General features: G+C 38.9%; 1 protein-coding gene across 1 annotated transcript in view; it reads left to right on the plus strand.

Annotated features, from left to right (window-relative positions):
• The first annotated feature begins 5,057 nt into the window (after positions 1 to 5,057).
• The window catches only part of LOC5567422 ((E3-independent) E2 ubiquitin-conjugating enzyme UBE2O), a 38,123-nt gene continuing 15,283 nt past the window's right edge, over positions 5,058 to 27,897 (plus strand). The window contains exons 1-3 of the mRNA XM_001657354.2: positions 5,058 to 5,577; positions 21,837 to 21,950; positions 22,022 to 22,161. Of these exons, the coding sequence (XP_001657404.2) occupies positions 5,266 to 5,577; positions 21,837 to 21,950; positions 22,022 to 22,161 (566 nt within the window). The 5' untranslated portion in view covers positions 5,058 to 5,265. The remainder of the gene's footprint in view (positions 5,578 to 21,836; positions 21,951 to 22,021; positions 22,162 to 27,897) is intronic.

Below are 27,897 nucleotides of genomic sequence, written 5' to 3' on the forward strand. Positions count from 1 at the left end.
GATTGCAACTATTTTTGTGCAAAATTCTTATTATTTTATTTGACATTTGTTCCAATGTTTCTACATTAGATATTCTATGTATCTCCTTAGTACTATACCAGAGAGGGAGTGACGGGGTTGGTGGTCTGATGGCTACCGCTTCTGCTTCATATGCAGAAGGTCATGAGTTCAATCCCAGGCCCGCCCCTTTCCTCGTACTTTGTAGTTGTATATCTCTCACTTGCTTCTATCTTCCATTCTAAAATATATCACACTCAAACTATTCGTTCATAGCAAACGCTAGAACCAGAGACGGACAAGAAACCGTTTCCCTAACGCTTCCTACTTCCACGCGCACGCCTTTCTTACGCCTGATACATAGGCAGTCTGCTAACCACAAAAGCAAACCTCTCTGCCATGCCTTTCCCCCAATCCATACACTCCCGCATGAACTGACGTGAATGCAGTGGGATATACGGTCTACGTGGGAGTCAGTTCAATGCATCATCAATTCCTCCCCCTTCCCCTCATTGGTCTGCATTCTGACGTGGCAGGTGCCATTGTTGCCTAAAAATAGAAGATCACCAGCACTTATACACTGAGGATGCCTGTTAGTCCCAAGCAGTCATTCGGTTGGTTCCTTGTGTAAGTGCAGCTGATCTGGCGATACTGGAGTGCATCCACGGGCGGCCAATCAAGCTCAAGTACTATACCTATACCAGAGAGGGAGCTTCAGTATCATTTTCAAATCCTCTAGTCATAAGTGGAAAGAGACAATTTATATATTTGTTACATTTGACTTAAATGCCCTCAATGTGATTTTTGAAAGTTAATTTTTTAACTAGCATGAGCCCTAGATACTTAACTTCATCCGAACAATTTATTGGAACCCCTCTCATCGTGACAACATGTCTACTTGAAGGTTTCAAATAAAGAGCTTTTGGTTTATGTGGAAATATAGGTTATGTTTTGGAAGCATTAGGAGAAATCTTCCATTTTTGCAAGTATGAAGAAAATATCATCCACAGAGATTTTTGACATCCCTGAGGTAACTCAGGGTAGACGGGGTTGGTGGTCTGATGGCTACCGCTTCTACTTCATAAGCAGAAGGTCATGGGTTCAATCCCAGGCCCGTCCCTTATCTTATCTCTTACTTGCTTCTATCTTCCATTCTAAATCTATCACACTAAAAACTATTCGTTCATAGCAAACGCTAGAACCAGAGACGGACAAGAAACCGTTTCCCTAACGCTTCCATTCTTCCACGCGCATGCCTTTCCTTACGCCTGATACATAGGCAGTCTGCTAACCACAAAAGCAAACCTCTCTGCCATGCCTTTCCCTCAATCCACACACTCCCGCATGTACTGGCGTAGATGCAGTGGTATATACGGTCTACGTGGGAGCCAGTATAGTGCATCATCAATTCCTCCCCCTTCCCCACATTGGTCTGCATTCTGACGTGGCAGGCACCATTGTCGCTAAAAATAGAAGATCACCAGCACTTATACACTGAGGATGCCTGTTAGTCCCAAGCAGTCATTCGGTTGGTTCCTTGTGTAAGTGCAGCTCATCTGGCGATACTGGAGTAGCATCCACGGGCGGCCAATCAAGCTCAAGCTCCCTGAGGTAACTCAGGATATTCAGATGTGTAAATATTTTAAAATATTGGCCATACAATTCTGCCTCTTACAGGCAGTCTTTCAGACTTGGAGTTCAATCAACCTGAAGTTGTTGGAACGAATCAAATTTTTTACACGTAAAAGTTGATGAGGGGTCGAACGTCCATGACGGAATCCCAAATTCATTGACAAAAATTGTATTTTCGTTGATGTAGACCATCATTCTGTCCAAAATGCAGGGATGGAAAATGTGCTGTAGTAAACATTTACCACCTCGACATTCACATTTTTCTACACGACCATCGAAATCCAAAGCAAACCATGACCGTTCAAAACAAAAAAAAAAGTCACGGCTCCTCAAAACTGTAATCTTCTTCTTCCCAACGTTTTTTCAAACCCGAATGCGAAATGACTCGAGCACAGTGGTGACACGATTTTTTCGGTTTTCGGGGTTTTGCATTTTTGCTCGATAAAGGCAGCATGGAATTCTCGCGTAACTTTTCAAAATGGCCTATCTAACAATTCACACATTTCGAGTAAATCGAGCTTGAAGGTTGTGAAAATATATTTTGAAACTGTATCAAAATGAAACAATTTTTCCCCACTGTGTTGCTTGTAGAGGGAAGCAGTGTAATAGAGTTCAACGTATGAAATGAAATTTTGTCAATTTATTTGGAAATTACACTGAAATCTATAAAAAACATCAGATAGGACGTTTTGACCAAAAATATGCACATAGGATAAATCACATAGGTCGTTCTGTTTCAACAATTGTTACATTGGACATTCATTTCTGTCATTTTGTTTCAGTTATAGTAACATCGGATATTTTGATTTGAGCACACAACAATCATGTTTTATTTCATTTTGTATCCACGTGCGTTGAACTGCTTCAACATTCAAGTTGAACTGCTCATTTTGTTGCGGTGTGATAATCGCAGGCACTAGCTGTGCTTTGTTTTTATTCATTTGAAGAAGAGACGAATGACCTTCGGGTTAAAGTCTCTCACGAACAACAACAATTTGATTCATTCAATGCCACGCCGTCACTTTTTCCCCCCCGTCTATGTGTCCTATGTAACAACAGGAGGGGAAACGTTGAGCTGTATTTGGGACTTTTTGCTTTCTCACTGTTTCTCTCTCAATATTCCCCCCGTTTCAATGCTGGTTTCGCCCACACTTGTTCGTGTGTGAGTTACCCACTGCACGACGGGTGGTGACGACTGTGTTGCATTCGGCACCAGCCGTCGGCGCAAACAAGAAATAGCGGTGGGAAATGATGACGATGACGGCGCCGTCGATTGTGTTGTAGGAAACCAATGCCAAACAAATACATACAGCTTCTCCGCTCTTCGGTGAATGATTGCTCTGCAAATATATGTGCGCAAGTCGCGCATGCACGTTGCTCGTGTTGCTGCCGTGAAGCATATGTATATGCTTCATCGACCATGGATCTGAATCGGATTGATACAATAGACCAATCCAGTTGCCTGCGTAGTAGTGCAATGTTGACAAAATTTTCTTTGTTTGCTGTGAGAACTGTCACAACATTGCTTTTGTTTGCTGTGAGAATTCAAATATAAACAGAATTGCTGCAAAACAACCACTTCCCTGTTGGCCTGCCGTTGACCGAAAGCTCAATGACGTCAAACAAACATCGATACGTTTTCATTCTGAGGAAATCAACTTGTGTAAGATTGATTGTGCGTTGGTGTTCGTAGCAGTTTGCTTGGGGACCTCTATAAGATCATGATGCTGAATATCATTTCCCTATATGCACTCAATTCGCTGATAATCGACATTTTGTTGCGGTGTGCTAATCGGAGACACCAGCTGTGCTTTGTTTTGATTCATTCAATCCCACGACGTCACTTCTTCCCATCCGTCTATGTGTCCTATGTAACAACAGAAGGAGGGGAAACGTTGAGCTGTATGTAGGACATTTTGCTCTCTCACTGATTCTCCCTCAATTTTCCCCCGTTTTTATGACGGTTTCGCCCACATGATCATGTGAGAGTTTCCCACTGCATGACGTGGTGGTGGTGACGGCTGTGTTGCAATCAGCACCAGCCGTCGGTTGAAACAAGAAATTGCGGTGGGGAATGATGACGATGACGAGGCCGTCCATCTTGTCGTAGGAACTCGAGAAAGGAGCCCACGCCTAACAAATACATACAGCTTCTCCTCTCTTCGGTAATTGATCGCTCTGCAAATATGTGTGAGCAAGTCGCGCATGTACGTTGCTCGTGTTGCTGCCGGGAAGCATATTTATATGCTTGATCGACCATGCATCTGAATCAGATTGATACAATGACATCATGATGCTCAAACTTGTGTTCAATATCATTCCCCTATATGCACTCAATGCGCTAATAATATGAAAAGAGATGTTGCAGCTGATCCAATCCAGCGAAACGGTAAAACATGGTTTGGCAAAAAGACCAAAATACAGCTTTGTGTAACTCATTCTCTTTTTGTCATTTGAGCGTTTTCAATTTTGCGGGGCAGTGCGACTCTGAAAATATCGACTGAAATGATTGAGAAGCAGTTATTATGGCATTCTATGCATCTAAGTAGTGTCTCAGACACGCTTCTACAAATCATTCTACCTTTTAAACTCCATTCCAAAGCTTTATGCAGAAATGTCCAATGTAACATTAGAATCGTGTTTATTCATAAATGTTACATAGGACATGTGGTTGGTTCTCTGATCAAAGGTCCAATGTAACAATTGATTAAAAGCGATGCAGTTTTGAACATTGGTCATTTTGTTAAGCTTTGAATTGATTAATTTGTTGTTAATATATCAGTATGAGTGTTCTAGTGTGCTGCTAAGTGGTGCAACGCAAATGATGTGCAATGATAATCTCGATTTGTTTACATTTGTTACTTAGGACGTTTTGACAAGTTACGCGAGAATTGAATGCAATGCACGAGTTCACTAATTTGACGTTTGAGCGGTGCCGAATTCACTGGTTTCCATGGTCACATAAATAACACGGCACCGCTCAAACGCCAGATAGTGAACTCGTGCATCGGTCCATGGACCAATGCACGAGTTCACGAAATTGACGTTTGAGCGGTGCCGAATTCACTTGTTTCCATGGTCACGTAAATAACATGGCACCGCTCAAACGTCAACGAGTGAACGTCCATGGACCAATGGACCTATGCACAGGTTCACTATTTGACGTTTTAGCGGTGCCGTGTTATTTATGTTACCATGGAAACTAGTGAATTCGGCACCGCTCAAACGTCAAATTAGTGAACTCGTGCATTGGTCCATGCACGAGTTCACTTATTTGACATTTGAGCGGTGCCGAATTCACTCGTTGCCATGGTCACGTAAATAACACGGCACCGCTCAAACGTCAAACAGTAAACTCGTGCACAGGTCCATTGCGAGCAAGCAGACGTAGTTAATGAACGCTACCTAAGCAAGCGAAAAAGGCCTTTTCAATCTTTTTTTTTTCAGCCATCAGAGATCCTGCAAAACGGATGACATTTTCCGTCATCGGTGAAATTTCTCTAAAAAGGATAACTCGTTTGCTTAACAAAAAAGCGTGTAAATTCACAGTAGTTTTGAGAAGAAAAAAATCCTAGTGCATTAAATTGCTACAACATTGTTGGAAAATGTCCGATTGAATACCAAAATCAACCAGCAATGGCCACAGCGAACAGCAGTGCATCAAAATCAAGCAAAGCGTTGAAAAACAGCGGCGGATCCGTGGCTGCTTTTTCGGGGGGCTCTTCCGTTTTCCAGAATCAGCAGGACGACGATGGCAATGAAAATCAATACTTTTACGAGGATGAAATTTTTTGCCTGGACGGCCGAGGCCGGGTGCGGTTTGGACTGGTGCTAGAAAATTTCGAGGTCAGCGAAGAGGAAGGCTTCGAGGAGGACAGCCTGAAGAAGGGCGAAATCCGAGCCTGTTGGCATCCGGACGGCCTGGAGGAAATCGTCAAACAAACTAAGGTAGGTGGGGTGTTGAATAGAGAAGAAAGGGGGAAAACAGTCAGTAAGGTGATCGACCGAATTAGATGGAATCACAACATTTTAGATTGCTGTCAAATTTGTTTTAGTTAACGCTGTAGAAGATTCAAATTTACAATAAGTAACTTTTTGTTGTTAATGCTATCGAGGATGACTGGATTTGTGTTTGTTTTCAGTTTCTTATTCTTGTCATTACGCTCGCACTGAGACAGAGCCCTGCTCTGTTAAGTGTTTAAATTTGCGTACCGTCATCAGAGGTGACGATCCAAAGCGTGTTCTAAAATATCTCAGCAAAATTTATATTTAATATTGAGAATGAGATTATTCTTTACAGTTATCAATCCAGGTTTTTACGAGCGCTAATGGCTGCCGCAAAAAGGCTAACTTTCTGGCAGGGATCAGTTGATTTGAAGTTTGGCTTGGGTCCGTTCTATATAAAATGACCCAAGCCAAACGTCAAATCGACTGATCCCTACAAGAAAGTGAGCCTGTTTGCGGCAGCCATTAGCGCTTTTAAAAAGCTGGATAGCTACCGCCAAAAAATAAAATCTGGTTGACTAATTTTCATGTTTAGTCAATTGAAATTTAATTAATTACTGTATTTGCAAATGCATTACCTATGAACATATTCTTATACTCAGCAGAACGTTACATGTCTAGTTATGAAAATGGTTCAAAAATCAATCAGAACACACATTTTTTGTTCCAATCTCACCCCGACGACGGTATGTTTAAACTTATTCTTAATTTGATTTATCGAACTTGCATGAAACTCTGATTCTTCTTCTTGGCAATAACGTCCCCACTGGGACAAAGCCGGCTACTCAGCTTAGTGTTCTAAGAGCACTTCCACAGTTATTAACTGAGAGCTTTCTTTGCCAATTTTGCCATTTTCGCATTCGTATATCGTGTGGCAGGTACGTTTATACTCTATGCCCAGGGAAGTCAAGGAAATTTCCATTACGAAAAGATTCTGGATCGACCGGGAATCGATCCCAGACACCTTCAGTATGGCTTTGCTTTGTAGCCGCGGACTCTAACCACTCGGCTAAGGAAGGCTTTAATGAAACTCTGATATTGTGGCTTATTCACGTTGTGAATCGTTTTACCGATTCGTTGAACTTTTAGTTTAAATTTGACAGTTTGATAGTTATTTTCCCCTTAAATGGTTAAATTCATTCGCTCTGGGCTTGGGATTTGATAGCTTTTGTTAGTTGTTTTGATTAGTTGGATGAACTTCATAGCAATGGCAACTTATCTATCTATATAAATAAAAATGGAGTGGTGTTTGTATGTCACGAAATGGCATGAGAACGGGTTATCGGATTTTGAAAATTCTTCCATAGTTATGTTCCTGAAGTGTTCCGACGTGTTTGTGTCTATAAAAAGCAAAGGATATTTAACGGGAAAGTTGATAAAACTCCTGCTGAACGGAACTTCCATTTTGCACAGGGCGTTTCATGACGTTTTTCAACAGCCTTCTTGATGGCAAGACGAAGTTTGCCGGGACCACTAGTTTATTATAAAATTCAGATTTTATCTTCTTTTTTTTACCTATCTCGTTTATTTGCCGAAATCCGAAATCTTTTCTTTTTTTACATCAGTTTGCGGAAGTTTTAAGGTTAGTTAATACCTGAGAGAGACTCGCGAAGAGGAAAAATATCAACGTCATATGCAGCCCAGATTCCCCTCTCACGAAACGTCAAATGCAGCCCACCGTTTTATGGCTGAAAAAGTGAAAAGTATTGTGTTCAAAGTAAACTGTTATTGAAAGCCTCAGTCGGCGGAGCAGTTTTTTCCAAAGTTGCTGATAAATCTAAGCAGAAGATTAATTATTTCTAATGTCTGCTACGTTTGCTGGCATGAAATTTCACTCAAACGGCTATTTATGATTCGATGTGATGCAAACTCAATCAGTTTTTGCTGAGAGGTTCATGTGAGGATTTGAACAGCATGCGCATAATTGGTATAAACACAAAGTGGAATAAGAAAAAAAACTCAGCAATCACAGAAAAAGAAGACCGTCTTCGCGAGTCTCGTCTCAGGTTAATACGTTTGTAAAGGGAAGGAAAGGATTTATCGGGATTTCTTAAGACTATTAAGCTGATGAAGCTAGAAGGGACAGGATTTCCAGATCTGTAATGAAACTAAACAGAAACGGTTTATGGGAGACACGACGAGAAGAGGACAATTTGAAGGGGAAAAAGAAAGACAGGGAACGAACACAATCAAACTCGGATATTGATACGCTTCAAAAACAGATAGATTAAATTCATATATTCTAAATCAAGGCCCGCCAATACTTCCCTGACAGGTTTCTGCTGTTTTCCTTGGATTCGGAGAGTTTCAGTCAGTTCGGATCTGATGCCACGATGCTCACTGCATCCCCACACAACATGTTCGATATCCTGGTAAGCCACGCCGCAAACACAGAGATTGCTTTCTGAAAGCCCAATACGGTGGGTATGCGCGCTTAACGAATAGTGATTGGACATAAGCCGACACATGACACGAATGAAATCACGGCTCATGCCCAACCCCTTAAACCATGGTTTTTTTGACATCTGTGGAAATATGGAATGCAGCCATCTACGCATTTCTCCGCCTCTCCATTTCTGTTGCCAGTTGATCAAGGTCTCCCGACGGGCCAATGCAAAAAAATCATCGAAGGCGATTTGACGCTCGTAAACATCGCCTTCTTTAGCGCCTACCTTAGCCAAAGAGTCCGCTTTCTCATTGCCCGGAATGGAGCAATGGGAAGGGACCCAAGCTAGGGTAATAGTGTAAGAGCGATTTGACAAAGCACTCAATGCTTGGCGTATTTTATTCAGGAAGTACGCTGAGTGCTTCACCGGCTTCATTGACCGAACAGCCTCCAGAGAGCTTAGGCTGTCGGAAAAAATGAAGAAATGCTCGGGTGGGAGAGAACTGATGTACTCTAAGGCATAATGTATAGCTGCTAGCTCAGCAACATATACAGAACATGGCTTTTGAAGCATGAAGGAGGCGCTATGAAAAACGTTGTAAACACCGAAACCAGTGATTTATCCATTTTTGACCCATCAATGAAGAATTGCCGGTTCTCGCTGACATGCCCGAATTTACTTGCAAACATGGGAGGGATAAACTTTGAGCGGAAGTGATCTGGTATACCATGGATATCTTGCTTCATGGACAAATCAAATACTACAGAGGAACAGTCGAAGTCTAGGAAGTTATCACGATTGGTGTTAACCGAAGATGGGCTAACCTCCAGCGTCATGTACCAGTAGTACACACTCATGAAACAAGTTTGAGGGTTATGTTCAAGCAGCTTTTCGTAGTTTTCAATAACCAATGGATTGAGAACCTCACAACAGATAAGGAACCTGAGTGTTAACTCCGCGAAACGATCTGTCAGGGGCTGTACTCCTGCAAGTACCTCTAAACTCATTGTGTGAGTCGAGTTCATGCAACCTAGCGCGATGCGAAGACAACGGTACTGAATCCGCTGTATCTTCAGCATATGTGTTTTCGCCGCGGATTGAAAACAAAAGCTACCGTACTCTATGACCGACAAGATGGTTGTTTGGTACAGCTGGATCAAATCTTCCAGATGGGCTCTCCACCATGCTCCGGTTATAGTTCGCATGAAGTTGATTCGTTTTTGGCATTTCTGTGTCAGATACACAATGTGTTTCCCCCAGGTGCATTTGGCGTCGAACCAGACCCCGAGATATTTAGAAGACAAGCTATGAGTGATTGTCTTACCCATGAGTGTAAGCGGAAACTTGGCAGGTTTGTGTTTCTTTGAAAAGACAACCATCTCAGTTTTCTCCGCAGAGAATTCGATACCCAGCTTTAAGGCCCAAGTAGACAAATTGTCCAGAGTATCTTGTAAAGATCCTTGTAGTTCGGCCGCTGTTGGTCCTGTGATTTTATCTTCTGACCAAAAGATTCTGGTCAAGCTACTGCATAATACGACTATCATTCATCAAAATCACTTATAGGGTTTCAGTGCGCATCGTACCTTCGTGCTGTGCGTACACGAATTCTCTCTGCTCTTGGAAGTTTTTTAAAAACTACCTAAATCAATAAAACAGTACTTTTCAGTGCTAAAATTAAAAACGATACTTTTCAGTGCTACTAAAATAGTATTTTTCAGTATGATTTTTTCTGCTATTGATCCCTTTACGATCCTTGTTTGGACCCGTGCCTTCGATTTTTCGTTGGACTCGTTGGCAAAAGCTTGCGGTGGTAATCCTTCTTGGACACCGTCTTGGAAAAAAAAAACCTTTCGAAGGTTACGTCTTCTTTCGTTTATTCACTGAACATGGTATCAGCAACAAAAAAAAGGGAAGGTGAATATCTGACCTCACAACTTCCTTCCAAAAAATTGGGATTTAAAACTATCACTAAACTTGGCAAGAATGGAAGAAAGGACGTTTCTCCGGAATGCGAACTTTCTTCCAGGGGTGAAATTGATAATGTTGATAATTGCATCGAAATGAGCAATCAGGTTCGATGTCCTAGACAAATTATCCGAACACCAAATCGAAGCAGCCTCTAGCCCAGGCTCTATGATTCAAGTGGAAAACAAAGAGTGTCGTCTATCGTGGTTAGTTGTTCCCAATTTGCGGGATTAAGGCAGGAGATCTTGAACTCCATTAGGGGAATCAAGGTCTCCTTCCAAATCGCAAAGAAAGAAGACTGTCGCGTTTTGCCGGAAACTCTTAAAGATCGCGAACTTCTTCTTAAACATATTGAAGAGAAGAAGCAAATTTTTGTTTTCTTTATGACGACAAAACTGGACGTTTGTTCAAAGTCCTTCAAGTGACTATAAGTCACCTGAAGAGATCAAAAATGGAATAAATGATTTACTTGGATTTTCCCCAGTCCAAGTAATCATTTTAAAAAAGAGAACCCAATCTTGCATAGTTCGGAAAGGGCTTTCTCAAGAATATTATTTAGTTCACTTTAACAAAAAAGAACTAAATAATATTAAAGCTTTAGAAAAAGCAAAACTTTTGTTCGATGTCCGTGTGACATGGGAACATTTACAGAAACCTGGAGGAAATTACCAGAACCCCACTCAGTGCCGTCGGTGCCAAAAGTGGGGTCATGGTACAAAAAATTGTCGCATGGATGCTAAATGCATGATTTGCGGAGGTTTTTTTCACGTCAAGGACGTCTGTCCAGTGAAGGAAGATACCGATAAGTTCGTTTGCGCCAATTGTGGGGGCATTCATAAGTCTAATTTTTGGGATGCCCTTCGCGTAGGCGAGTTATCGAGGCTCGTGCTAGGCAGATGAACAGTAATATCCGTTACGATAACGGTCGTATCCGGAATTTCCTTCATAGGCATATAAAACATCAACTGTTTTCGTCATTTGAAACTATAGTTTTTCAAACTTTGGTGTTTCTGTTGAAACACAGCTTGGTAAATATACTTTCATAGCTGCCTATTAACCTTTTAAATACTCTGGACAACAAGTTAATTTGCTCCAAACTGACTTGCGAAAATTGACTCGCAATAAGTCAACATTTTTAGGGGGGTCCGTAGCCTTGAGGTTACGCTTTCGCTTCATAAGCGGAAGGATATGGGTTCAATTCCCAGCCCCTCCACAAAAAAAAAACCCGTCCAGCCACCAGAAGACGCCGCACGGAGGACCGTGCTTACAAACCAAATTTTGAGTTTGCCTTCCAGCAAAATGAATTGCTGAAAGGACTTCAGTAATTCAAGTTTTACTGATAATTCAGTAAGGCAAATTTTATTTGCTGGATATTCAGTAAACTGATAGTTTACTAAAACAATCAGCAAGACATCTGTCAAAAAGATGGTTTGTTTTTTTTTCTCTCTCTGAAAAGAAGGTTCTTTCATCCACAACGGATGTTCGTGAGTATAAAAAATCATCGAAATAAAGATAAATAATATAGGTAAAAACATTTGTTTCTGTTTTCCAGGCATTGTTTTAGATATAAAGCGTCTTTCGACACACCGAAGGACAAATCGGATTATTTTTTAATTGTCGGGCGTTGCGCTAAATATTCACTCCTCGTTATCCGGCACATCATTTCCACAAAATGAGATGGGCGATTCGAAGCAGTTTGAAGCAGATTAAAATGGATGAATTATAACGGCATGCTAGAGTTATAGAAGAACATTTTCCGCAATAAATTTCCAATTGGAAATGAAAACGTAAAGTATTTTATTAATGAAACCAAATTGACTGATTACTGGTAGTCCAGCAAACAGTGTTAACACTGTTAAATATATTCAAATTACTGGTTAACCAGCAAACGGACTGAGCCATCGGGCCTGTGTATTGCTGAATGTTCAGTAAAAGAGCTGTCATTTTCTGACGATTCGGTTTGCTGAACGATCAGCAAATTTTATATTGCTGGATGGATTGCTGGAATTACAGCACAAAAAAAAATCAGCAAAATTTTGCTGGTTACCAGCAATAAAAATTTAGTGTGTAGGGGAGCACATCCATCCTCCGTCAGTATCAGATGGTGACTGAGACAAACTGACCCTCTTCGTAGGCAGCTAGCCTCAAATGATTTAGGAACACTGCAAAATGAACCACCGCAAAAGCTAAGGACTATGGCTTATGGAAATCGATTGGACAGAACAGCAGAGCTCTCTCCTACCTGCTCGGTGTGAGAGTAAAAGAGTAGAAGAGAGTGAAAGCAGATGTAAATACAGATTAGTTAAAAATAGATCTGTATCGGTATAGTACTAATTCCGGCACAGTAGTAGCCAAAAAAAAAAGTCAACATTTTTTGTCATTGGTGCAGGGATGAGAAATGTACTGTAGCAAACATTTACCACCTCGACATTCACATTTTTCTACACGACTATCAAAATCCGAAGCAAACCATGACCGTTCAAAACAAAAAAACGTCACGGCTCTTCAAAACTGTAATCTTCTTCTTCGCAACGTTTTTTCAAACCCGAATGCGAAATGACTCGAGCACAGTGGTGACACGATTTTTCCGGTTTTCGGGGTTTTGCATTTTTGTTCGATAAAGGCAGCATGAAATTTAACTTGTTTATATGTATCGCAACGGAATGATTGTGCTCTTGCTGTTAACGCTAATAGATATCAATTAGTTGAAAACACAAGCGAAATATTAACGATTGAATTATTTTACATTTTTTCCAATCATTCACCTCGAGATGGCTGCCCGAAAATGGTCATAGTGGAGAGACAAAAACAGTCAAGCAGTGTGTGAACCGTTGGCAGCGTAACACCTGATGGTATTGATGCTGCTTCTGCTTTGTGTTTTGGTTGACTGGCAGAATCGATGAACTGTGGCAAACTGTGATCACAGTTCTCAAGCCTGCATTGGTGATTTTAATGCCAAACATCACTCGTGGAATAATACGCGAAGTAATTTCAGTGGTAGAATTTTATTTTTATGGGTGCTCTTCAGGATATTTCTCAATTCAATACCTTGATAGCCCTACATGTTTTCCTCTTCTAGAAATCAAACTACGATTGACTTGATCTTAACCGACTCTAGTCATCTTTGTAGCCAATTAGTTACTCATGCTGATTATGATTCTGATCATGTCCCTGTTACATTTCAATTATTTTCGAGCCAACTGGAATATATATGTGGGAATAGCATCCTAGAGAACCCTAGGCGCCCTCCTTGCTAGCACTGCAATACAACTTCCATCAAATCCAGCAGGCAGCGAGGCTGCGACGACAGTAGGAGTATTGAACAGTGAGAGGAATCGTTCGGTCGTGTTCGCTAATTACTAATATATTTTAATTCAAACAAGAAGTTAATCTCATAGAAGTTTCGATATCCGAAGTTATCGTCCAGAACGCGTATTCCCCTATTTCCAGGTTGGAAAGTGTAGTGGAATAATCAAGATTCCTACATATATGAAACGTATGTTGACTCGAATGTTGATGTTAACATTTCTTTACAAACATAACTTGCATTGTCAATATAATGCTCTTGAAACTTTAACAAATTCCATTGTTGAAGCCAGGAGCATTGCAATTCCAAAATGTGAAGTAAAATTTGAATCCGTGATTATAGATGATGATCTTAAACCCTTGATACGTCTTAAAAACGTAAGGAGAAGGCAATTTCAACGCACTCGAGATCCTGCTATGAAAATTATATGGCAGGATTTGCAGAAAAAAATCAAGAAACGTTTCACAATTAAGAAACAAAAATTTTGAAATTAAAATTTCTCAATTGGACCCTGATTCTAAGCCCTTTTGGAAATTATCTAAAATTTTGAAAAACCTCAGAAGCCAATACCGGTATTGAAAGAGGAATACTCAGAAATAAAAATAGTCACAGAATTTCTAAAGTGTATGCATTAATGACTATTTTCTATCTGCCTCTCTTTTGTTCTGCTGTGAATTTCTACACTAAATGTCGTTTCGCCTGGGTTGAAGCTTAGCGATGCTTCATCCCAGGCGAATTGACAAATAGGAATAAAATTCCCTGCAGAATGAAAGAGAGGCAGATAGAAAATAGTCATAAATTACTAAAATTTAATCATTCTGTGACTATCCGTGTTTCTGAGTGAAAACTAATTATTTCTAACTAATTGCGAAAAAGCTCAAAAACTTGCTATGCAGTTTGAAAGCGCGCACAATTTTAATTTAGGACTTACTAGTCCAATATAAAATCAAGTTACTCAGGACTTTGAACATATTCTCAATCAAGAAAACGTTTTCGAAAATTCCTGGAAGACTGATTTGGAAGAAGTGAGAACTATTATTAAATACGAAAGCTCCTGACGATGATGGAATTTTCTACATCCTCATCAAGAAACTTCCTGAAAGTAGCTTATCATTCTTAGTAGATATATTTAACAAATGTTTTCAATTAGCATATTTTCCTGACAAATGAAAAAATGGTAAGTTTGCACCAATTTTAAAACCAGGCAAAAATCCTGCAGAAGCTTCTAGCTTTCGTCCAATCAGTTTGCTTTCCTCCATCAGTAAACTTTTTAAAAAGGTCATTTTGAACAGAATGATGATCCACATCAACGAAAATTAAATTTTTGCCAATGAACAGTTCGGATTCCGCCATGGACATTCGACCACTCATCAACTTTTACGTGTAACAAATTTGATCCGTTCCAACAAATCTGAAGGCTATTCTACTGGTCTTGCTTTTCTACATATAGAAAAAAGTATTCGGCAGTGTTTGGCATGAAGGTTTGATTGTAAAATTAAAAAATTTTAATTTTCCAAAATACATTGTTAGAATAATTCAAAGTTATCTGACACTCCATGTCAATTATCAGAACTCCAGATCTGAAAGACTTCCTGTAAGAGCTGGTGTTCCCCAAGGCAGCATTTTGGGACCAATACAGGTCGGACTCGATTATCCGGAGTGTCGATTTTTTTTCACTCCGGATAATCGAATTTTCCGGATAATCGAATCACTAATATTGAAATCTTTGATAAAAGAACTAAAATATTATCTTTTTTCATTATTTTATTTATATGATGCGGTGGTGTAGCCAGAATTTTTTTCTAGGAACAGTAGGGGCCTTTACAAGAAAAACAATTTTTTGACCATCATACACAAAAAAACATTTTTTCAAACCCCCTCTTCTTAAATACGTTCTAAACTGCAAAATCATTCATATTGTATATGGCAATACCAAATTAGCTCAGATTTATGCATAAAAATTGAAAAACAAGAACATCAAAAAACAAATTCCGGATAATCGAGTCTTGAATTCCGGATAATCGAATCCCGGATAATCGAGTCCCCGGATAATCGAGTCTCCGGATAATCGAGTCCGACCTGTATTATACAATATTTTCACATCTGACTTACCTAAGTTACCTTAGGGATGTCAAAAATCTTTGTTTGCGGATGACACAGGCCTCTCCGCCAAAGGACGAAGTCTGCGTGTCATCTGTAGTCGATTGCAAAAAAGTTAGGATATTTTTTCTTCATACTTGCCAAAATGGAAGATTTCTCCAAATGCTTCTAAAACTCAATTAATAATATTCCCACATAAACCAAAAGCTCTTTATTTGAAACCTTCAAGTAGACATTTTATTACGATGAGAGCAATTCCAATAAATTGGTCAGATGAAGTTAAGTATCTAGGGCTCATGCTAGATAAGAATTTAACTTTCAAAAAACAATGAGAGCATTCAAGCCAAATGTAATAAATATGTAAAATGTCTCTTTCCCCTTAATAATAGAAAATCAAAACTTTGTCTTAAGCTTTTGATATTCAAACAAATTTTCAGGCCAGCCATGTTGTATGCTGTACCAATATGGACTACCTGTTGTAATACCAGAGAGAAAGCTCTACAGATAATTCAAAATAAAATTTAGAAAATGATTCTGAAGCTTCCTCCCTGGCATAGTATCAATGAGTTACATTGAATATCCAATGTTGAAACATTTGATCAAATGTCAAATAAAATAATTAATAATTTCAGGCAAAAATTGTAACAATCTTCTATTGCCACGATTAATGCGTTATATATTTAGGTTAAGTTAGATTAAGTAAATTGAAAACATGTTTTTTTCTCTTAAAAGCAGGTGAAATCAACTCACCTGTAAAAAATCTGAACTGCTACGGCAAATGAAATGTAATATGTTGTTAACAAAATGTTAAAAAAAATTTAAATTTGTTTTGCCAAATTAGGATGATTGTGTTGCCACAGTCACAGAAAACCTAGATATAAGAAATGAATGTAATGTTTGGAATGATACTAATAAAGAAATTAAAAAAAAATAAAAAATAAGATAGGGTTTTGTTCTACTTCGTCGTAAGCGCTATTATTCGTCGCATCAAACTTAAAATGTTCCACTACGGCGAATATTCAAACTTACCTGCAACATAGATTCATTTTCCAAGTGTAAATTTGTGAAAACTGTTGTGGTTCGTACACTTGTACTAAAAAATGCCATAAAACTACTGTATTTCGCTAAATAACATCATTTCAATTATCCACTTTGCACTTTTTCACCGAAATCGCATGGACGAACACGATTTGAGAGAAATGCTTGACGAAAAATAAACGACACCAGTCACACCACTTTATGATACTAGTTTCTTCCCGCCCCACTGTGTGGCTTTGGAAAACTTTCGTACTTCTCCACTGAAGGATTTCATTCCAATCATACGCCGTAAAACTTCTCTAATGCACGAAATTTTATGAAGTTTCTTCAACGACCGTGTACAATCGAGAATGTAAACAAAGTTCCATCCGTCGTACTTAGAAAAAAAAAAGCTTGTGCATATCAATGTGTGCGCGATGCTCGGCGAAAAAAAAAAGATTACTTTGATTGTGTTGTTTTTGCTGCACTGTGAGCAAATGTCATGATTGTTCGGTCAAAAGCACTGATAAAAATCCACACGCTCGATCTGTGTGTTTAAAATTATGGATCGATCCATGAACGTCCATATCGATTTGCTGTGATTTTCTTGCAAACTTCGTGTGTGTTACACATTAAATTCCTTTGGTTTGCTTTATGGATTGATTCATTAACAGACAACTAGGATTCCATAACTTTTCCACACAAGCTCCCGAAGCCTTTCCTTCAAAATTGTATGCGTCAACCTAGGAACGCCATAGATCATCATCCAACATGGATTCAATGTGTTTTGCCTATGTCTTCGATTCATTGATTTGCGCAATGAGTTTGTTATGATGAAATCGATGAGTTTTGCTATCGATTTCCATGTTCAAAACTTCTAAATTCCTAGTGATCAACCCATAGCAAACTGAGTTGCGTTTGGACCTCGTGTTGGACAGTCATCATCATGCTTCCAAAGAGAAGATGCTAATTTTGAATCTGAAAGTGAAAATTAGTGAATTCGATTTTTCTTTTATAAGTGAAGTTGTCCGCTATAAAAGGATTCTACCTTTCTATAAAAAACGTTGATTATAATGTATGGTTTTGCAGAAAAATCGGATTCTACTAACAGATTTTCCTAGTTTTCAGTTTCGAATATAATGGAATATGCTAATGCCTGGCTTCCCAAATTATGGATTTTAGGCGCCCCGCTTATTGCTAGCCTAGCTCAATAGTTTGAAAAATAAACTTTCAAGCTTGCGACAAGCAGAGGAGCCTCGAATTCATATTTTGGGGAGCAAGAGTTCTTCTACCAAAATTATTCTTTCTGTCTCATGACAATCATGTTCTAACTAACATGGATTTCTAAAGCCACTACATTTCGAATTCAATAAGCAAATCAGTCGGTTCTCCCTGGCCACGATCACAGGGTTTGACGGTGCCAAAGTAGAAGATACACCATAATAATATTCGTCTGTGAAACATATCACCTTCCCAATACTTTGGCACACCTCTAACGGTTCATGATTTTCATGAAACGGCTGCATTCAGGCGGAGGATCTGATAATATGTTCGGCATATTATCAGGTCCTCTTCGAACGGAGGAACCGCCAGGGCTCAGTAGTTACTTATAAACCAGTGCTGGTTGTTGATGTTTCAGTTCGTTTACACGAGCTGTAACATCCTTTGTTCTAATCAGTAATGGTGGTTAAGTTACAAAGCTAACGTGTGATCAATCGTTTTATAATGCAACATAAGAATGGGTGTTTGGTAGAACTGTGCGTCGCACACGTCGTTTTAAAATTAGTGATTGTGAGAGTGCTAATAATGATATATGAAGAAATGTGCGGTGATGAAAATATTCGAAAATTTCATTGAAAATGATTGTGATAGTTTTGTTAAAAACACGTACATAATTATACTAATACATATGAACCGTCAGTGGTAAGTCTGTTTGCTACTAGTTTAATGATGGTTATTATTTTCTGCAATCATTTCTCTGAATATAAAAACTATTGCCTAGTTCTTAACACATTCATGATAAAAGTGTTCATAATGATAGAGAGTGTAGTATAATTTATCGAAGTGATTTTATTTTTTCTACTGTAACTTTCTTGATCGAAGTGCTAAATCGTAGTTTGATTATTTTTTTTTAATTATTTAGTTATGATAACAGATGGTAAATGGTAACAAAAATGAATTATTATGAAAGTAGTGTGATGTAATTTTTATAAAAAATTGTAGCTGTGAAAGTGAAGTGATATAATGGAAAGTATACATATATGATGTGTATTACGAAAGTAAATGAGTGATAATCGGTGATATTAGTGATAGTTTTAAAAACAAAAGTGTGGTAGTTATGTGACAGTGACTGATGAAATGAAATGGGGAATGAGGACCTTTCAATAAAACTATTACGTTCTTCACTTCAACCACTTTGGTAGCATTTCAAGTCTTATCATAGTTTTATACTAGTCTGGACTACTAGACTGCAAAATTATTTCGGTGAAAGTTGTTTTGCACAGAGAAAAAAATATGAAGTATTTCTCTTTTTTGAATGTTGACAATAAGATATTTAGTTGTTGATTTTATCTGCTATTTATTCGTTTGGAAATATACCTCAAAGATCTATGACGAAACAAAATACAATTTCAGCAATGAGGAAGCCATGTCCGTGTTACAATATTATTCTCGACGCCGAGCAAACTCAGCACTGCACTGCCCATACTCGCAAAACAGTCCCATTTCAATTTTCATCACTTTTGAGTTTTCTTCATGAATCATGTTTATTGTTAGTGTACTTCATGGTATCATACTTGAAATTGTATTTTTGTATGGACAAAATGCGAAAAAATTACCAAATCATGTGCGTCCCATATTGAAAGTACCCGCATAACAGTCCCACTAGTAGATTACGACGAAAAGTATGTATCCTTATTCCTATTTTGATTTCTGTAATCTTACATCGTAGTTTTCATCCCATAAGAAAAAAAAAATGCTACAAATTACAGTGTTTTAAACTATCTGCACTCCATAACAAATGTTGTTTTTCATGTTTGTCTAGAATGCTTCTGGTGCGATGAGTGATTGAAACATATCTAGTCCTTATGACAGTCTAAATTAAAAATAAGATATATAGCTTCCCTCTAAGTCAAACCTATAGCTGTCATAACTTTTGTCTTCTGACCAATTACCTAAATCTCCGGTAGGTTCATCTTTCTAACGACATGGAGGGGAGGCTTTTTGGGCTAACATGGGAATTAGTATACCACCACTGGTATCGTCGACTGGTCAAGCAGTACGTTTAGCGACACTAATGGTGATAATTAAGAAGGTCCAATGAAAAGCCAGCATTATGGATATCTAAGAAATGTCTAACAGCTTTGTCGAAATCAGGCTAATCAAAACTTACCCGCCTGAGTACCTGTGTGTCAGATACTAGAACATGCTGCAGGTGAATCCTAACTACTTTTCCTATATGGTCGGCCGCAACGCATTCATCAAACCCAGGAATGTCTTGAGGACTGTCAATATCACCACCATATTATTTTATATTGTATAATAAGTATTGCAATTAAAATATGAAAGCACTATAGTAGCAAAAGGAAAAGTCCCTTGGAATCCATGATAAACTTAGCAATAAATGTGTCAAGATGCGCGATAACTAAGTAAGCGAGTCCCAAGTAATGGGACTGGTATGCGGGTATATTTGAATTTGAAGAGGAAAGTACTCGGATAACGAGTCCCATTGGCAAGTATCTTGGATTTGTATATAAAAAACAACCGCATTCACAATATTTTAGTAGTTGTTCATTTTCTTGTACTCTAATGATAATGTGTTGACTAATGCCACTAGAATTTTCTGCTGCCTGCAGCGGCGTTACGAAAACCTTTGCAATAATGTTCAATTGCGTTTTTCTCGACATGATGATTTTCCTGATGGGACTGTATTGCGAGTATGGGCAGTGCAGTCCGTTGCCAAATCATTCCATTTTACTTCCGCTTATCTCTCATATAAAGGATCACTAGAAATAGTAGTAGGTATGAATTTTGAGAAAATCACGTGGCTCTTCTTAGTACAGTAGTAGTTCAAAAAAGTGAATCTCATCAAGTAGCCTTTGTTAAGTGCATGAATTTTCTGAATCGTTAGTGTCATTGAATGCGGGAAATTGAACATTTTGCTACAGTTCTACATTTTGAGTTGCCCTTAGCAACGGATGTTTTGTAATTTTCAAGGCTTTTTGCCTACAGCAGCGATGGGCGTGAGTTTCACTGGCTTCGCTGACTGTGATTTGCTTTGTTTGGCTACTGTAGAGTGAATTTCAAGATTTTTCCCAACTCTGCTGGCAAAAAAACTCCCAATCACAAATCATTGAATTATTCTGGCCACCTACTTCACAGTGTGCGCTTTCCAGTGATTACTCAAATGCACTCTCAATTCGAATGTTTATTTCCAAAGTCGCAACGAACAAAATAGAAATTGATCTCTGGTTTTATTATTATAAAGTAATCACAGTGAAATGTTTAGTAGAAAATTGCAACAACACATACAATAAACACCATAAGCTCAAAAATTTGACCTTTTTGGGTTCCGCGCGACGAGCAACTGTAAAAAATAGTGATTTTCTTTTAACCGTTTGCCGCCCCACTGAGAAACCGACAGAAAACAGCCGCATCTGTACCGTAAGTCAGGGTTGAATAACTATTAGATAGTTTTCAAACTAACTAATTTTGTATAGTTTATTAAATTTCAGTTGCGTTTAAACTATGAAACGGATTTATATACTTCCACTGATTACAACCCTAAAAAGTTTAAGTCACCAATTATAGGCTCTAAAAAGCAATTATTTCGTTACATCATCATATTACACTGCAACTTAAACCGTAGCATTGAAACATTTTTTTTTATTTCGTCGTATTGTATTAGTAATAACGGTACTCCTTTCGCTCAGTCTTCGCGCAACTCTCCATTCATAGACTCTGAAGTGAACGACCGTACAACACTGCGCGTTAAGGTGAAACAGCTTGGAATCATAATTCAATAATGACCCAAGGGATGATACACAAATTATGTCACGCTAAATTTCAACTGTTTTGACCCCCCCCCCCTTTGTCACGTTTTTTGTATGAGTCGTCCGAAATTTTTGTAAGACTTGTCCGTTTGGCTTAACCTCCGGCTTAACGCGCAACGTTGAACGTGAATCCGATCCAAAGAGAACACAATTGCCTCCCTCCGTGCTCAACGACGGCAGTGATAGAACTGAGTGGACTGTGTTATTTGATAAGGGTTGATGGTGAGAGGGTCTTCCATAATGTTACGATCCATACAAAAAAAATAAATTTTCCATGCAAAAGCTGTCACGTGGGGAGAGAGGTGGCTTAAAATTGCGTTACGAAATATTTGAATGCTCCCTAAATAATAAAACATGATTTTCTATCCCACACAGGTTGGCCTGGCGGATAGGACGCTCATGCCAGGAGATGTTGTCAGACGCATGATCCCTGGAAAGGATACTCAACGTGGATATTGTCATGAAATTTTTGTGAAGGCCGATGTTAAGGTAGGCGATCAAATACAGCTAAACATATGCGAACATATTTATCAGTAGGAATATCCAATGGCTTATTTCAGATTGTTGGCACTAAGTACGTGGTTAGAAATGTTTGCTCTGATCGGCTACGACCTCTTATGTCTATGCCAAAGGATAATGCAGTTTGCCTGGATTCGTGGGTTGGAAGCACCAGGAATGTAGCAGAGAAATTGATTCTAAAGTAAGTACAGTCGACTCTCCACATCTCGCTATCTGTCCCTATGTCGATGATTTCGTCCGTCCTTTAATTCTGCATACACTTTCACTCTCCATATCTCGATATCCTCCTTATCTCAATATCCTCCTTATCTCGGTACCTCCCTCTCTTGATGTGATTTTCGTTCCCAAATTTTTCTCCGTACACTCCCGTGCATAAGTTTGGGTTCACCCCCTAAAAAACATACAAAAGTGTTCAGTTCATATCTCTGGAATTACCTACACGTCCAATTGAAACTCTCTGAGCCGCATTCGAAAGTCAAAGAGTTATTCTTACTTAGTATGTATTTTTCCAAAAACATTTTATGGGAACCGATAGGCGTATTTTCCGGGACAAAATAAACGGAGAGACGGATTACAAAATATAACGCGTGTTTATTTTTCTGGTCTCAGCAAAAACTAAATCAAACATGGCCGCGCTTACGTTTGCGGTTCCTACTCTTCAGGGTGGTATTAAGGGGTGCACGCAGTGTTGGCAGAGTGCGCCACATAGTCCCCCCCAATTACACTAGAAATCGGACCCTGTGTCCCAAGGGTGTAATTCTGGTCTTTCCATCTAGTAGCGGATGCTCACTAGTTCCTTAGTCTGCTGTAAACGCTGGCTTGATACGATCAATTGAAATCCGTTGAACCTTTCCGTTGATGCTCACGTCCATAATTTTTTCGAACCGCTTCACTACTTCGGATGGGCCTTCATACGGTTGTACGAGCGGCTTTTTGACTGCGTCAATCCTGATAAACACGTCGCTGCATTTCATCAACTGAGGATTTATAAATACCAATGGTTTGGCATGGTATGTCGGGTCGATTGGCTTAAGTCTGCTGAAAGTGTCCTTTAATTCATTTGCAAAATCTGTACGGCTTTTCTCGTTTTTAGGGCAGTCCAGAAATTCTCCAGGCAATCGGCGACTGAACAATCAAAATCTGGCCGGAAAGCCGCTCGCAGCCCAAGGATGATTGTGGGCAACCGGGAGCTTCGAGTGCTTCGAATCGACAGCCATTATTGCTGCTTTCAAGGAACGGTGAAATCGCTCCACCAAACCATTCGCTTGTGGATGATAAGCTGTTGTACGGATATGTTCCGAACCCATCGCTTCAGACAATTCACGAAATAGTTCTGATTCAAACTGTCTACCTTGATCGGTAGTGATGGTTTCAGGCACACCGAAACGAGCAATCCACGTTTCATAGAATGCTTTTGCTACGCTGTGTGCCGTCATGTTTTCTAACGGAATCGCTTCGGGCCACCGGGAGAAACGGTCGACGATTGTAAGCAAATATCGATTGCCATTCGATGGCGGCAATGGCCCTACGATGTCCACGTGGATATGGCGAAAACGGCTGTTTGGTAATGGGAAGCGATGAAGGGGACCCACAGTATGTCTGTGAATTTTAGAACGCTGGCACTGGAGGCAGTTTTGTACGAATTGTTTCACGTCTTTGTTCATGTTTTTCCAAATGAACCGAAATCATTCGTCGAAAGGCTCGTACTCCTGGATGAGCCAGACCATGGAAATGACGCATAACTGTTTCTCGGTGTTGTGGTGGAATGTAGGGTCTTTCTGCGTTCCGTGATACGTCGCAGTACAGAGGCTTTGATGATAAAGGTGTTTGGCGTAATTCCATTTTGAGCGCAGAGGGAGAACACATAAGATTCTCCAGTTCACTGTCATCGGCTTGATCAGCTGCAATTACCGCATAATCGATCGGAGAGGAAATTGATATCGTTGCGGTTCGCGACAAAGCATCTGCAACTACGTTGGTTTGCCCGCTTATGTGACGAATGTCGTTGGTGAATTCCGAAATGTACCTCAAATACCGCTCTTCGTGTGGCGAACGGCTGCTTGGACTAGAAGACAATGCATTCGTTAGCGGCATATGGTCGGTATAAATAATGAAGCGTCTTCTTTCCAGCATGTGACGAAAGTATTGCACCGACATCTTCATAGCGGTTAATACGCGACCAAACGTTGAATATTTCAACTGCGACGATGAGAACTTCTGCGAGTAGAATCCTAATGGAACCCAATTACCTCCACTAAACTTTTTTTTTTTTTTTTTTTTTTTTTTTTTTTTTTTTTTTTTTTTTTTTTTTAATATACTTAACCTAACTTAACCTAAACATATAACGCATTAATCGTGGCAATAGAAGATTGTAACGATTTTTGCCTGAAATTATTGATTATTTTATTTGACATTTGTTCCAATGTTTCAACATTGGATATCCTATGTAACTCATTGGTACTATACCAGGGAGGAAGCCTCAGAATCATTTTCAAAATTTTATTTTGAATTCTCTGCAGAGCTTTCTTCCTGGTATTACAACAGCTAGTCCATATTGGTACAGCATACAACATGGCTGGCCTGAAAATTTGTTTGAATATCAAAAGCTTGTTCTTAAGACAAAGTTTTGATTTTCTATTAATAAGGGGATAGAGACATTTTACATATTTGTTACATTTGGCTTGAATGCCCTCAATGTGATTTTTGAAAGTTAAATTCTTATCTAGCATGAGTCCTAGATACTTAACTTCATCTGACCAATTTATTGGAACCCCTCTCATCGTGACAACATGTCTACTTGAAGGTTTCAAATACAGAGCTTTTGGTTTATGTGGGAATATTATTAGTTGAGTTTTGGAAGCATTAGGAGAAATCTTCCATTTTTGCAAGTATGAGGATAAAATATCCAAACTTTTTTGCAATCGACTACAGATGACACGCAGGCTTCGTCCTTTGGCGGAGAGGCCTGTGTCATCCGCAAACAAATATTTTTGACATCCCTGAGGTAACTCAGGTAAGTCAGATGTGAAAATATTGTATAATATTGGTCCCAAAATGCTGCCTTGGGGAACACCAGCTCTTACAGGAAGTCTTTCAGATCTGGAGTTCTGATAATTAACCTGAAGTGTACGATTTGACAGATAACTTTGAATCATTCTAACAATGTATGTTGGAAAATTAAAATTTTTCAATTTTACAATCAAACCTTCATGCCAAACACTGTCGAATGCTTTTTCTATGTCTAGAAGAGCAAGACCAGTAGAGTAGCCTTCAGATTTGTTGGAACGGATCAAATTTGTTACACGTAAAAGTTGATGAGTGGTCGAATGTCCATGGCGGAATCCGAACTGTTCATTGGCAAAAATTGAATTCTCGTTGATGTGGGCCATCATTCTGTTCAAAATAACCTTTTCAAAAAGTTTACTGATGGAGGAAAGCAAACTGATTGGACGATAGCTAGAAGCTTCTGCAGGATTTTTGTCTGGTTTTAAAATTGGAACAACCTTAGCATTTTTCCATTTGTCAGGAAAATATGTTAATTGAAAACATTTGTTAAATATATCAACTAAAAATGATAAGCTACTTTCTGGAAGTTTCTTGATGAGGATGTAGAAAATTCCATCATCGCCAGGAGCTTTCATATTTTTGAATTTTTTAATAATAGTTCTCACTTCTTCCAAATCAGTCTCCCAGGCATTTTCGAAAACGTTCTCTTGATTGAGAATATTTTCGAACTCCTGAGTAACTTCATTTTCAATTGGACTAGTAAGTCCTAAATTAAAATTGTGCGCACTTTCAAACTGCATAGCAAGTTTTTGAGCTTTTTCGCAATTAGTTAGTAATAATTTGTTTTCCTCTTTCAATGCCGGTATAGGCTTCTGAGGTTTTTTCAAGATTTTAGATAATTTCCAAAAGGGCTTAGAGCCGGGGTCCAATTGAGAAATTTTATTTTCAAAATTTTTGTTTCTTAAATCTGCAAAACGTTTCTTGATTTCTTTCTGCAAATCCTGCCATATAATTTTCATAGCAGGATCACGAGTGCGTTGAAATTGCCTTCTCCTCACGTTTTTAAGACGGATCAAGAGTTTAAGATCATCGTCTATAATCACGGATTCAAATTTTACTTCACATTTTGGAATTGCAATGTTTCTGGCTTCAACAATGGAATTTGTTAAAGTTTCAAGAGCATTGTCAATATCAATTTTAGTTTCTAAAGAAATGTTAACATCAAGATTAGAGTCAACATACGTTTCATATATATTCCAGTCGGCTCGTAAATAATTGAAAGTGGAGCTGATTGGATTGAGAATCGCTTCATGCGATATTTGAAATGTAACAGGGACATGATCAGAATCAAAATCAGCATGAGTAACTAATTGGCTACAAAGATGACTAGAGTCGGTTAAGACCAAGTCAATCGTAGATGGATTTCTAGAAGAGGAAAAACATGTAGGGCTATCAGGGTATTGAATTGAGAAATATCCTGAAGAGCACTCATCAAATAAAATTCTGCCGTTGGAATTACTTTGAGAATTATTCCATGACCGATGTTTGGCATTAAAGTCACCAATGACAAAAAATTTTGACTTATTGCGAGTTAATTTTCGCAAGTCAGTTTGAAGCCAATTAACTTGCTGTCCAGAGCATTGAAAAGGCAAATAGGCAGCTATGAAAGTATATTTACCAAACTGTGTTTCAACAGAAACACCTAAAGTTTCAAAAACTTTAGTTTCAAATGACGAAAACAGTTGATGTTTTATACGCCTATGAATGATGATTGCAACTCCCCCACATGCCCCATCAAGTCGATCATTACGATAAACAAAAAAGTTAGGATCTTTTTTAAATTTGGATCCAGGTTTTAAATAAGTTTCGGTAATAACTGCTATATGCACGTTATTAGCTGTAAGAAAATTAAACAGCTCGTCCTCTTTACCATTCAGAGAACGAGCATCCCAATTTAAAATATTTAAATTATTATTTGGATCCATTAGAAAAACGTAATCCAATAACAATTTTATTTGTAAATTTTACACCTACTTGGACTGCTTCAGTCATAGTGGTGGCTTTGAACATTGCATCAATCATTAGATTCAATTGTTCAGTTAGAAAATTAAAATCAGAGGCAGACATATCATCTGATGATTTCCCATTGGAATTTTCGGTAGACGAAGAAGCGGGGTAGGAGTTACCTGTGGCGGTAGGGTTTTTTCCATTTGATTTGAAACAAGTAGAATGGGTACTCATGGAACGAACAGGGGAAGAGTTCAAATTACCTGCTACGATATCGGCAAAGGATTTACCGTGGGTAGATACATTCGAAATTGAAAGATTCGAACGGCTACCCGACGGATTAAAATTTGTTTGTGAATGAGCATGATTATGATCTTCCTGGTGGGTATGATTCCTAATCAAGCGATCGTTAACTGAAAAATGAGCATTGTTCGATACTCTACCAGGCAAATTCCGGAAACGACCGTTATCGTAACGGATATTATCCTTCATCTGCTTGGCACGAGCCTCAACGACTCTTTTGCGTGAAATGCATTCCCAAAAGTTAGCTTTGTGAGGGCCCTTGCAATTGGCGCATTGAAATTTTCTGGTATCTTCTTTCACAGGACAGTCGTCCTTAGCGTGAGAAGAACCTCCGCAAATCATGCATTTAGCATCCATGCGACAATTTTTTGTACCATGACCCCACTTTTGGCACCGACGGCACTGAGTGGGGTTCTGGTAATTTCCTCCAGGTTTCTGGAAATGTTCCCACGTCACACGGACATCGAACATAAGTTTAGCTTTTTCTAAAGCTTTAATATTATTTAGTTCTTTTTTGTTAAAGTGAACTAAATAATATTCTTGAGAAAGCCCTTTCCGAACAATGCCAGATTGGGTTCTCTTTTTCATAACTGGGGACTGG

Source organism: Aedes aegypti, chromosome 1, assembly GCF_002204515.2.
Source record: "Aedes aegypti strain LVP_AGWG chromosome 1, AaegL5.0 Primary Assembly, whole genome shotgun sequence".
Lineage (NCBI taxonomy): Eukaryota > Metazoa > Arthropoda > Insecta > Diptera > Culicidae > Aedes > Aedes aegypti.